The sequence below is a fragment of the Branchiostoma belcheri genome, unplaced genomic scaffold (assembly GCF_001625305.1).
Source record: "Branchiostoma belcheri isolate BF01 breed outbred unplaced genomic scaffold, Haploidv18h27 scaffold53, whole genome shotgun sequence".
NCBI classification, from domain to species: Eukaryota; Metazoa; Chordata; class Leptocardii; order Amphioxiformes; family Branchiostomatidae; genus Branchiostoma; species Branchiostoma belcheri.
In genome coordinates, this window is record NW_017804165.1 from 1610871 (window position 1) to 1624195 (window position 13325).

Here is a 13325-nt window from a genome sequence, read left to right on the forward strand (position 1 = left end):
ATTATTTTGTCTTACATGTTGATTTTTTTACCTCAGACCTGACAGATCAGCAGGAGCTGCACCCGGTCCAGATCGCCGTGGCGATGAAGATCCTGTCGCAGGTGTGTGCCATCGCTGACTCGGGCACACAGAGCCTGGACCTGGGCCGCTTCAGTAAGGTGGACATCCTGGTCATGGTGCCGCCCTCCAACATCCTGTACAACCAGACCGTGGAGCGACTCAAGCAGTCAGGTAGGGGCTGAGGCCATGTGTGGCTAGTATGTTGTACCATGCAGGTGGATGCCTATGAAAGTCTGTAGTAGCTGGAGGGATTTGCACTGTTGATTTTGACTAATCATTTCACAAAGTTGTAAGGGATTAAAAAACGAAGACCCTTAAGGTGAAGTTAAGCTGTTTTTCATAAAATCCAATTTGTGAAAAGGGTATGAGCAGATGGACATCTATAAAGGGTTGTAGCACAGCTGGAGGGAGGTGCGCTATTAACTTACCATTCACATTTTGTATCTTCTCTGAGAAACAATTAAAGCGTCAAGCTGTTTTTCATAAAATCCAATTTGTGAGAAGGGTATGAGAAAAACTTCCTCACAATGCTGTTTTTTATAGCATTGCAGGCTCCATGTGTTGGAAATGTCTAATAGCAAAGGCGAAAGAGAAGCACTACATTGAATCTCCTATGTTAATTTTTTTTAAGACAAAGTATTGATGTTAAATTTTTATATCTTTTGCCACAGGAGTCCTTGTGGACTTGGGGATGGAGACAGCCTCTTCCATCGACCAGAAGGTGGATCAGTACGTGATGAAGTGTGACAGTGTGGCGGAGAACCAGGCTAAGTTTGAGTCGTTTGTGAAACATGTCCGCCAGCACCCCTACACACTACATGTGCTGATCCAGGATCAGGCTCACGTGGACGTCAACAGGTCAGTTTGTCCCCACACCATCTATCAGTAGGATCTATCTTTGAGTACTATTAGATTCTAGTTCTTAAGACTTGGTGTGTCAGGGTTTTAAATTAGAAAGAATAAGATTCTTTTAACTCTTTTTACTTGACAGTAAAGCTGTGAAAGGGCTGTAACTGTCAAAATACAAACATGTACTTGTTGAACTGTACAGATGTAGATTAGGTGACAAGGGGAGGCAAAAATTGCAAGGAAACAGGTCTTAGTCTGGTATCATCAGTGTTCTGCGTCTACAGTCGTGTGGTCATGTCCTGTAGCCGCATTCAGTCTTTCTTCATCTTTTTCCACCGTGTCTGGTATATTACAAGTAAATTAAGAATGTCAGTTGAGTGATGGTGTGTGTTGTTTCAGGCACTCCTCTGGAAACATGGGCTTGGCTGACAAGTACATCAACTGTAAGGACATCGCCGATGCACCCAACCTGCTGACCCTGCAAGTCAGCGCCTCGCCCTTCTCTCTGCAGACACAGAAGTCCCGGGTAACCCCCCACAACGAAGTCTTCTGGCCCAGCAACATCAAACAGGTCAGTAAGCCTTTCTACAGGAAGATTATGTTGGCTGGTTTCTCAGTTTTTAGTACAAATGTAGTTTGTTGAAGCACAGAAATGATAACAAGACTAAAGTTTCAGGGAATATGGATTATAAGAAAATGTGAAAGGTATACAATCATGTAAGCGATGTTGGTATTTTAAAGTGTCCCATCGTGTGACCATTTTTCCTGGTATATGAGTCTTATGACATTGCAATGTGTCAATTTTGATATTGGAAGACAATGTTTGTGACTACGTGAAGCTATGCTTTTTAGTAAGCTGGAAGACATATTGTAGTAAGCTCAGCTGCTTTTGGTCTCCTCCCCAGAACCCTAACGTCCCCCCTGAGGACACGGTGTACTTTGGTGTGAGTGACTACTGCAGAACTGCTGACTGGAGTAACCACATGCCTGCCCTGCGCTCCGACGACTCCTTCGAGCAGATGTCTACTTCTCTTTTGGCCAAGTAAGTCCTGCCCTGGCTTGGTGTTAAAGTAGACATGAGTAGATGCCATAACAATACTGGTACCAATGATTAACAACATTTCCACTATACTATAGCAGTAAGAGCTGCTGTATCTTTATCAGTAGATTCATTGTTAGTATTCTCTGTCCTTGCCAGGTTGTCAATGCTACCCAAAGCCTTTATTTAACCATACAGATCTTCTACAAGTTGTATTTGTGAAATTTGTCTCATTATCCTTGAGGTTGTCTGTTGACCCCTGAGGTTGCCTGTTGACAAGGTGAGATATTTTAATCTCCTCTTATGTTTGTGTATGTCCTTCCTCTGTAGGTACCCCAAGCTGCACAGCATGGTGATCCGCACGTACATCCTGGTCCGCCACTACTCTGCCGCCCTCATGACCATCGCGGGCGTCCCTGGGGCCCAGGAGATGACCACCACGGAGACCCTCAACATGCTCCAGGACGTGGTGAACGCCCCGCTGACCAGCGCGGGCGGGCGGGGCAGCATGCTGCTGCTGCGCGTTCCCTCCATCCAGCTGGCCATGGTGGCGTACGACAAGCTGCACAGCGTGAGGGACAAGCTGGGCCTGCAGTACAGGTTCGACGTCATCCTCAGCAGCGCCAACACTGACCTCACGCTGGAGGAGTACTTCCTCAAGAGGATGCAGGTAATGTCTGATTGCCACATTGACCAGTATCCTGGATATCTATAATATCATTAATATTGACTGGTTTATTTTCAATAATAAAATCACACAACAGATAATTTGCCATTGCAGCTACAATTGCTGAATTGAGGCATAATTGACAAAAAGATATGTTATCTACAAAAAGTTACCACAAATATATTTAGAAGAGTGGACGAAGCTAGCCATTCAGTAGCTCGTCAAGAAACTGCATGGTGGCGATTGATTAATGATTACACTATAAACCATGTAAACTGAGGCTTGGATGTTGGGGAAGGTGTGTAATTGTAATCGTTGTTGTGGTTGATGTTGCAGGCCTGGCGAGGAGAGTTGGACAACCCTGAGAGGAAGTCGTCGTGGGTCCCCCGTACCTACCGGGACCTGGAGGGACTGCCTTGTATCCTCATCCTCTGTGGGAAGGACCCACTGGGAGAGACCATGCCCAGGTAAGGGAAGAACCCAGGCTAACTGGCTACTAACATAACGGATTACAAAGCTTTGTGTAGTCAATAAAGTCAATCGACAAAACCTTTTTAGTGGTAATATGATATGAATCTGTCTTGCAATACAAAAAAAAATACTGTTCTACAACTGCTCTACAAGCAGGTCAAAGCTGACACTGTCATGAGAAAGTTGGTTTTGCTGTGCATCTCCTGAAGAACCAGTCCAAGGTCAGACCTAATCCTGTTAACACAGCAGGTCAGGTTGTTTACCTTGCGTTGTCATGAACCATGTAGTGATGTCTCTGTTTACCCATATTTAGGTCTCTGAAGTACTGCGACCTCCGGTTGGTCAACCATGGTCATGTGACTCGTGCTAGCCTGGAGCAGGAGATCAGTCTAGGCTGTCGCTACATCAGCCGGGACGTTGTGAACGAGCCAATCACGGTGTGCGACATGAGCGACGAGGACAGCCAGAGCGACAGTGAGATGGACAACGAAGAGGGCGACCTACAGATTGACACAGACCGTCCTCGAAGTAATTCTTCAGGTAAAACTAAGTGGTCCTTAAAATATCGTTTTCACAGAAATGTCAGATTTTGTTAAAGAATCATTTGGTACAAATTAATGTACCACCCTTTCCCCTCCAGTCCTACAAATATCTTGACCCTTTTTCTGGTGTTTCTTCAGTAATTCTTCGGATAAAACTAGTGGTTCTTAAACCATCCATATCTTAACAGAAATGTCAGATTTTTAAAAGAAAAAATTTGGTACCCTTTCCCCTCAAATCCTATACAAATATCTTTACACTTTTTCCGGTGCTTTAACAGATGTGCAGCAGACATCACCAGGCTTCTCAGGTAACCAAGCTCAGCACCACAACGGTTCAGTCTCCGACACGGCCAGGAAGACTCCCACCGACAACGTGGGCAGGTCCTCCCCCGACTCTGCCCAGGACAGCGGGAAGGAGTCCCAGGGTAACAGCGTGCCGGAGATGTCTCCCCAGCAGCCCCGCGGGTCGGTCACGTCCCTGCAGGGCATGGTGGAGAACTCTATAGACATGATCTACGGGAAGGACGCGGAAAAGAACAGTAACAGCCATGACACCGGGGAGGAGGGAGACGCAGACCTGCCAAACGAACCGTTCGAGCAGCGGGAAGCGGCAGCCGCGCGCGACCGCAGCGGAACGTCTCCGATGGCCAGCGTGAAAAGTTCTCTGAGCAAAGACAACCTCCCCACCACATCTACCTCATCTCTGGGCCAGCCCAAGCCGTCGGCGAGCAGAAAAACAGGGTCCTCCCTGCTCCCGGTGACCATCATCGTATCAAAGACTGCGTACGATATCCTCAGACCAGACCCTCAGGGAAAACAGCGGCACATCTCCTTACAGCCCCACCCTGACGTCGGGTGGATCTGTCCCCTCAGGCCCATGTTGTTAGGAGAAGTCACCAACGAAGTGCAGTCAGCATACTACAGGTCAGTAGACATCCCTCTGGTCCTAAATGTAAAATAGCTGCAGACCATGCCACAGACACCACTTAGATATTGCTGTTGTCTTCACCTTGTATGATTCTTTTCTTAAGATAATCTTTGATAAGATTCATTATTTGTTTAAAACATATCTACCCACACACACCATTAAGACTTCAAGTTTTTTGGAAGCATCATATATTCCAACACCCTCCCCTGTGTTGTAGACAATGGACGGAGCCTCTGCAGCATCACATGGACACAGACAACAAGGGTGAGAACAACCTGCCAGTGTTCCACCCCAGACGGCTGCTACTCAGCGGGCCCCCACAGGTACAGTACAACATGTCTGTTTTTGAAATTTTAGCCGTTGCTTTTCAATTTGATCATCCTTCAGTAAACTACCTGGTATACAGTATTATCATGAAGTTCATCTGTGTTGGTAGTTACATGTTTAGAGTTAAAACTTTTGATCCAACACAAGAAAGTTCTCTCACCAAGAGCTTTTGACCAGTCACTCTGGTCTTCCTCAGTAGACTGACCCAGTGAGGCTTCTTTGAAAGGTATACAGTACGTTTTGTACAGTACATTCCTCCTAGTCCTACAGCCATTACTTGTACCTTAAGAGGTTGTAAAATAAGACAAAGAGCACTTCATAAACGTTGCCATATTTTCCCCAGGTTGGTAAGACGGGTGCATATCTCCAGTTCCTGCGGGTTCTGTTCCGGATGTTGATCCGCCTGCTGGAGGTGGAGGTCTACAACGAGGAGGAGATCAACATGGACCGCGAGTCGCCGGCCGTCAGCCTGGTGTTCAACGCTAACCAGACGGCACACCTCACGGCCAAGTGGCCCGACTACGAGTTTGTGCGCAGCATGCCGTTCGATGCCAACCTCCACGAGGGCAAATTCATGTCATGCAGTCCTGTGTACACTGGTTCAGAGAAGACAGGTGAGAGGGAGTTCTTCATACCCAGTAGGTCAGGTGTAAAAATGTTTACAACAGATTTTATAGAGCAGAGTTGCTTGTAAATTTCAATCAAAATTGTTTTCAATTAGTATTTTTTCTGTAATGTCATAACTTCTTTACATTCCTGGATCTAGTATATTGTTAAAAGTTAAGTCTTGATTTGATGTCATATTTGTCACTGTTTCAGATCACAACCCATCTGCGAACAAGGACTCCCGGAGACCCACCATGTCCATCATGTTGTCCAAGTTCAGCGCACACAACAGCTTCCACCACTGCGAGCACTGCCACCACTACATGGAGTCTGTGGCACCACAGGTTAGTGGACTTGTTTCGATGGGTGTAACTGTTCAGGGCAGCAACTTTTATAATTCAAATGACACTGGATATTACTAAAAATTTCCACAGAATGGAGAAATCGTTTTGCTCCTATTTGTTCTAGTCCTGGACTGCATTAGTTCTTGTCCTTGACCACCTAATATAAAATGTAAGAAAATGCATCTAGCTATGAGCTACTCTGCAGTTTGTAAGGTGTGGATACACCTGCAGTTCTGTCACCTGGCTCCAGAGGGCTCTCCTAACTGTACCTCTCCATGCCTCCACAGCAGACCCGCGAGTCCAGCCTCTACAGCTTCACCTTCCCGTCCGCGGTGTACGGGGAGGAGGTCCGCCTGCACTTCATCATCCCTCAGACCCAGGAGAAACACTTTGTCTTCAGTAAACAGGGCCACCACCTGGAGAGCCTCAGGCTGCCATCACTCGACGCTGTGGTAAGGAAACAAGGTCATGGGGAATGGGCTTGTCCACAGTAAGGCCCGTAGGACTCTGATGCACAGTAGACCATATGGAATGTTGAAGAATTCGATTTTGAGATTGTTTCAAAGAATCTTGAGATTGTTTGTAAAAAATCTTGAGAGTGTTTTAAAAAATCTTGAGATGATTTGAGATTGTCTGAAACAATCTTGAGATTATTAAAAAAAATCTTGGGATTGTTTTGAAAAATCTTGAGTGACTGCACTGAGGGTCAATATGATCTGTACGGTGTCAGGGAAGCTGTTCACAAAATATCAGCCTTGTAACTATAAGTGTAAGTATTGTAAGTATTTGTCCAAAGTGCTCTGGATTGTCCAGATTTAATCTGGATGCTGTTAATCATGTTTCCCATTACACATCACACTTTCCTGCACAGAAGAGCTCATATATGTGTATTTCTCCTTCCAGGGACACAACGACATCAAGACGCCGATCTTCACCCCGACGTGCAGCCGTCAGGAGCATGGGCTGCTGAACCTGTACCACGCCATGGAGGGGGGGCGCCACACCCACATCGTGGTGGTGAAGCAGTGCGAGATGGCGCTGTACCAGAAGTTCTGGCCCAACCACATCATCCTCGTGCTGCCTGTGGTCTGCAACGATGCCGGCATCGGTGAGACGCAAACCAGTTTCACTTCCTGAATCCAACATTCCTTAGCCTGGGTTCTATCCTATCTGTATGCCGGAGCTCCCTTACTCGCTCACTCACACTCACACTCACTGCTCGGTTTAGCGTCCGTTGATTAAGAAATATTTTTTAGTAGTCATTCTTCTTCTACTAAGTATGGGAGCCCCGGCATACATATAGAATGGCACCCAGGCTAGACATTCCCCCCATGGTTAAGGTGTTTTGGACTTGATGCAATGCTTTTTTTTAAGAAGGGAATGTGGACATTCCATTTTTGCTTGAAATGCAATGTTTTTCACCTGTCTTACTTGCATGAGAAGTTCGTTGTACAGGTTGTAGAAAGTCCAGACATCGCGCTGACTTGTGGTTTTGTTCAGGAGCTGCGCGGTTCCTGGTGAAGGAGCTGGCCTACTACAACCTGGAGCTGGAGCGTAACCGTCAGGAGGAGCTGGGCGTGCGGCGGCAGGACGTCTGGCCCTACATCATCATCATGGACGACTCACTCGTCATGTGGAACCTGCACGACAACACTCAGGAAGACAAGTAAGGCTGAGCATTGTGCTGTCACACAGTGTTAATGCCAAATGGTAGAAAGGAAGAGAGAGAGAGAGAATGAGAGAGGGTGGGTGGGTTAAGTGAGTGAGTGAGTGAGTCAGACAGTCATTTTTTGTTTGGTTGCCCATGTACATACACATGATCACGTTTGTAGACACCTTAAACAAATGTATCAGAATTCTGTCTATAACTAATAACATTCAGTCAACATGGGATGTGATGTGAAATCTGTGTTAAAGTAACTGGCATAAGACAACATTTCCCCTCTCTCTCTGCTTCATTTTTCTTTTTATTACCTTCGCCAAGAAGGTTATGTTTTCAGTAGCGTTTGTCTGTCTGTCTGTCTGTCTGTCTGTCTGTTTGTGAACAGCATAACTCAAGAAGATTAGAATGCATTGTCATGAAAGTTGGTAGGTGGGTAGGTCTTGATGAGACCTAGAAATGATTAGATTTTGGGCCCCCTGGCGGCTTTTGTTGGTACTGCAGCAGAACTTCCGGTTTTGATATCTCGCGATCTGGACATGCTAGGGTCACAAATTTTAGTTGGTAGATAGCTCTCGGGGTAGGGAAGAAGTGACATGAGTTTGGGCTCCCTAGCGGCTTGTTCTGGAACTGCAGGAGCATTTGTTGAAAAATTTTCGAAGGATGATAACTCAAGAACCGGTTGACGGATTGTCGTGATTTTTGGTATGTATATAGCTGAAGGGATGCTTGACATAATCAAATGACAGTTGTGCAAATCAGGAGCTAATTTGCATAATTAATGAGGAAATTCTATAAATCTGCTTTGTTCGATAATAGGACTATGAAACACTTGTGACATGTAATTGAGAATTAAAAAGAAACATCTGAGGATAAAGACTATGTAAATGAAGACCTAATTTGCATAATTAATGGCAATTTTTTATAATTTCATAGTTGTAACTACTGGGAATTTCATACTTGCCACATTTGGAAGTTAAGTGAAGGCGAACATCAATAAACATAATTTATTCAAATAATGACCTCATTTGCATAATTTATGAGGAAGTGCTATAATAGCCTTTTTGTTAAGATAAGACTGTCATTGGGTGGAGAATATGATCAACTGATATAACCCATGCAAATTAGGATCTTATTTGCAAAATCAATTATCAAAATTGTATAATATTTCAACCGCAAGGGTCAACATCATTTGGCGAAGGTATGAGATCGTGGAACTCTTGTTGTGGCATTCTTTTACTGAGTATTTGAGCTGAGAGTAAAAAGACTTAAGTTCAATTTTGTGCGTTCTCTCCAGGCAAACTCAGAACATCTCCCTGAAGAACGTGATCCAGCACTTGGAGGCCACGCCCAAGATCACCCACTTCAGCATCCTGGGCGCTCGGCAGTGGAGCGGGAAGTCCACGGTGGACGTGAGCATGCAGCCCTTCTCCCGCTGTCACCTGCACAGCTTCGTCATGCTCAACGTGGACGCCACCCAGAACGTGCAGTACGACCAGAACAGGTAGGGGGAGCTCGTGTCTGGAGACTGGAGCATGGTAGTGTGTCTTGCCAGGACATAAATGTAATGACTGCCATTTAAAGATGTAAATTGAAAACTGGCTGCTTGATTTTAGACTTCTCTGTGTATCTGTTTCGGTATAGCAGGTATAACTGCCCTTTGGCGTAACACACCAGCTTTACAGGCACGCGGTGCGGCGGTAGCTGGCTACATTACACCAAATGATTTGTTACACATAACTGTATCATCTGTGCAACACTATTTGTAATTATGAGTAACATGAAGCCAGGTACAAATGTATCAGAGTAACTAACCTTACCTTTGTATATTAAATATTATTAGGCTTGCATACAGCTTGCTCACTGAGAATCTATGCAAAAACTGACCACAACACATTTGTATGATATGCAGATACAACTGTGAAGACATAGACTTCAACATGCGGATCAGCTGCGGCAATGGACTGTTGTGCCGATTCAACCGCTTCTCATTCATGAAGAAGGCCATCCACGTAGGCGGAGGTATGGACTTCCCCATGAAGTCCAAGGTTGCCAACGCCAACGCACAGAACATCACCACTAGACAGTACGTAGTGCCTCTTCACTTCACTCTTGGTGCTTATACAACCTACTATTAAGTGGTAACCAGGTCAAAAGTACTTCAACATATACTTGTCATGCACATTAAGTACACATGTACTTAAAATAAGAATTATCTAATGAATTAAAGTTGTGATTCTAATGAATTAAGGCAGTATCCATTGGCCAGAGGAGGGTTCATTAGCCTTCAGTGGCTAATGGACACTCTTCTGGTCAATGAATACTGCCTTGCCACTGTATGATTCTGCTTGGAGATAAGTGATTCTTCTCGACTCACTTAGTGCCTCCTCTTCATCTGTAGTCTTTGTACCTGTCCTGAAATATACAGAAGAGTAGTCTGCATCTATTTTGTTGGATTTCACACCAGCTGTCAAGTGACCTCTCTGCTGTGGTATGTTCCTGACCAGGTTGTTCCCCATGCGTCTGTCCCCTCCCCAGGTTTGTTGCTGCCCCTGACAGTGAGGACCTGGTACCGCTGGTGGCCCCCCCACAGTTCCTGCTGGAGAAGTACCTGGCACACGAGAGCAAGGCTCTGTTCCCCATGGCCGTAGGCAACCAACTCACCCCTGTCCTGGCCATCGACTGCTACCTCAACCTGGGAGCTCAGGTTAGCACTTGTGTTCTGCCCAAATCAGTAGTTCTTGCTTATAAGTTCTCTAGTGTCACTGACAAAAGGTAGTGGATGCTACCTGAAACATCTGACGGTTTCCAAAACCATATCCAGTTGCTTGAGTAACTGTTTTTTTCGCGTATCTTATTACCTGGATGTCTAGCCTTCACTGACGCAGCACTTATGTTGTTCTTCAGCAGGATGGCACACTGTTATGCCTGAAGTGATGCGACAGAATGCTTCTGAGATGTCTGAGATTAGATTGATTTTTGCCAGGCCCCTATGTTGTTTTTTTAATGTAAGGTTTCCACCCTAATGTAATGCTTACTTTTCACAGAGTGGGCAAGAAAAAAGAGTGCCAGTAGTTTTTTAGTGCAATGGTGCTTCTGCTTGTTAGACCTGTCAGTCTGATTATTCTCCTCTGTGATATGTTGACAGCTGTGGAACCAGTATTGAGTGTCTGTCTGCCTTGTTGCCTACCACAGATCTCTGTAGCCTACATGAGCTCCCGTCCCCACTCCATCAACACTGACACAGACTGCCGCTTTAGTGGGCTGCTGCTCTACCTGTGTGACAGTTTTGTCATGGCAGACTTCCTCAAGAAGTTCAACTTTGTTCCTGGTATGTACACAATCACGTGTGTGTTGTCTTAAGACAGCAGTTGGTTTTATAATAATGCTGTTCAGTAAATGTTCTTGCTTTTTCTTGTACAGCAGTTCAGTTTTGATGTATCACAAACTTTGCAGTGTTTTTGTTGAGATGAATGTAACTGTCACAGAACAGATCTGTAAAGAGTGATTTGAAATTCTCCAGTGGAAAACACATACACATTGTATATTTGGCTAAAACTTGTCCATTCTCACAGGTGCAACTCTGTGTGTCATCTGTCCTGACCGCAACACATTGCGGAGACAAATCGTTCGGCTGGAGCTGGAGGACCAGTGGCGTTTCCGCCTGCGCGATGAGTTCCAGACAGCCAACACTGCCGAGGACAAGCCTCTCTACTTCCTCACGGGCCAGCACATTGCACCAAAGGTATCAGCATTCAACGACAAAGCACAGTGGACTTAAATAACTTACACATTCAAGGAGTTATCAATGCGCACATACAGTATGTTCCATACCTGTCACTTGACTCTATGAATCTGAGAAGTATTTTCCCAAGAACTGAGCAGCTTAAGCAAGAGTAAGTCAAGCCAAGAACTAGTCCCCTCTACAAATTCCCCATGTGGCCTGCAGTAATCCCTACCTTATGATCACCAAGTATGTTTGAAAGCAAAAGACTAAAAATCAGTTGTAATGTGATTATTGCATTAAGTTGTACTTAAAGGTTCTATTTCTTCTGTTGTTGGGAGAAAAGGTCTTCATCGCCTTTTAAGAGCAACAACAGAGGGGAAAGTTCCTTCTGGATATACTTTTTTTAGTTTTTATTTTAGATGGTTTTGATGGACATATTAAATATTGAAATGGGATACTATCAGTCACTAAAGTCCTTCATTGCTCATAAGGTACATAGATGGAATCTTAGTCCCAATATCATGGGCATCATGTCACAGTTGGGTTGCCATCTGTGACAAAACACTGTAGTCTACAACTCAACCGGATACGCACACTCTATTTATGTACAGTACAGTGCTGTTTTGTACTCAAACTGTTGTGTTGAAGGGAACACACCCTTGTAACTTGTAATTGCACCAGTCTGTGGTTATGTCAGTGCAGATATACTGTAACATGAAAGATATTGTAATCAGTGTTTCGACATGTACTTTTCTAGTCATCAAGTTATAGTTTCTCAAAATGCTTGTAGATGAAAATCTATCTATGGTCACATTTGAAAATCTACCTCTCAAAGGCACTTGTACTTACAGTGCTTCATACTGGAACACCAGTGAACACAATGCAGAAGGTATAAAGCCAGCTCTTCCAGGGCCCATCCACACATTTAGTCAAAAAGAGGTTTTCGTGGAAACTTTCCTGACCTGGTGGGTACAGCCATGTAGAAAAAGGTAGTCATTTCACTGCCACTATCAGTGTTATATAAACTACAGTACAGCACGCTGTAACTGATCATTGCAATGGTCGTCTGTCATCGTACAGTGAGACAGAGTGAACAGAGAAAATGCCTTTTGTAACTTGGAGAAAGGCCAGTAGTACACTTTATCTGTTAGCTCACATAAGTATGACAAAGAAGTGGTACACAGTTGTGGTAAATATATATATATATATAAAGAATATATATATCTCTAATACATTGGTAGGGACACATTCCATGGACTGTGGAGAAAACCTGGACTATTTTTCTTGTGGCCTGGAACAGACAACGTCCAAACAATGCAATGACACATTCTCAGGGCTTGTACATACAACATACTTAAAGTCATACTTTAAAAAACCTTTGTATACAGCATCGGTACTCATGAGATAAGTAGCTGTAAGGTCATTTTTGTTTTAATGTACATTTTTGGTGACTGCAATGGGAAGTAGCCACAAAAAAGCAGTAAGTATTTTGACACCTAATAACCTTGTCTTACCTAATCGTTCACAAGGTGGACCGCCACCATCCAAACTAATTTAGTCCATGAATGTACATATAATTTTATATTTAAGTCAGATTATATTTTAATTACCTTTGAATGCCAGATTATTTGTACTTCTTTACATGCTATATAAATATCTATGAATGTAGTAGCTGTTGAAAGTGGTGTACATGGGGAAATGTTTTGCTTAATTTTTACCAAATCTTGAATGAATTGGAAATTATGTGATTCATTGTGGTAAATGTTCTCAATTGCTGAAAATTGATAAGATTTTACAGACTAAATCATATCAGCCATAAGAATTATCAACAGGGTCAAGGTAAAGGCCAAAAAGCTGCTGTTACAAAATGCAGAATCATGAATATGTCTGTCTCTATATAGAGTACAATTTTTGTGGACATAATTGAAGTAGCCCCATGTACACCTCCAGTACTAGCTTAGGGAGACCCAGTAACTAACCATGAAGTGAAAATGTGTGTGTGTGACTTTTGCAGTGGTGGCAGCACCGGACCTGTGGTAGGTCTTATTTACATGCACCCGGTACTATTAATAAAAGGAGTGCAAAGAAATCATGGATGACTCTTG

The 13325-nt window shown here is 44.1% G+C and overlaps 1 protein-coding gene across 5 annotated transcripts in view; it reads left to right on the forward strand.

Moving 5' to 3' along the window:
- LOC109480926 (GREB1-like protein) overlaps nt 1-11675 on the forward strand; it is a 47841-nt gene extending 36166 nt beyond the window's left edge. For all 5 annotated transcript variants that reach the window (XM_019783310.1, XM_019783311.1, XM_019783312.1 and 2 more), the window contains 19 exons: nt 37-231; nt 732-918; nt 1309-1480; nt 1815-1951; nt 2279-2618; nt 2952-3082; nt 3400-3626; nt 3907-4552; nt 4774-4879; nt 5227-5497; nt 5703-5833; nt 6121-6285; nt 6737-6941; nt 7334-7499; nt 8791-8997; nt 9406-9579; nt 10032-10200; nt 10689-10824; nt 11069-11675. In XM_019783310.1, coding sequence (XP_019638869.1) covers nt 37-231; nt 732-918; nt 1309-1480; nt 1815-1951; nt 2279-2618; nt 2952-3082; nt 3400-3626; nt 3907-4552; nt 4774-4879; nt 5227-5497; nt 5703-5833; nt 6121-6285; nt 6737-6941; nt 7334-7499; nt 8791-8997; nt 9406-9579; nt 10032-10200; nt 10689-10824; nt 11069-11274 — 3971 coding nt within the window. In that variant the 3' untranslated portion in view covers nt 11275-11675. The remainder of the gene's footprint in view (nt 1-36; nt 232-731; nt 919-1308; nt 1481-1814; nt 1952-2278; nt 2619-2951; nt 3083-3399; nt 3627-3906; nt 4553-4773; nt 4880-5226; nt 5498-5702; nt 5834-6120; nt 6286-6736; nt 6942-7333; nt 7500-8790; nt 8998-9405; nt 9580-10031; nt 10201-10688; nt 10825-11068) is intronic.
- The last annotated feature ends 1650 nt before the right edge of the window (nt 11676-13325 follow it).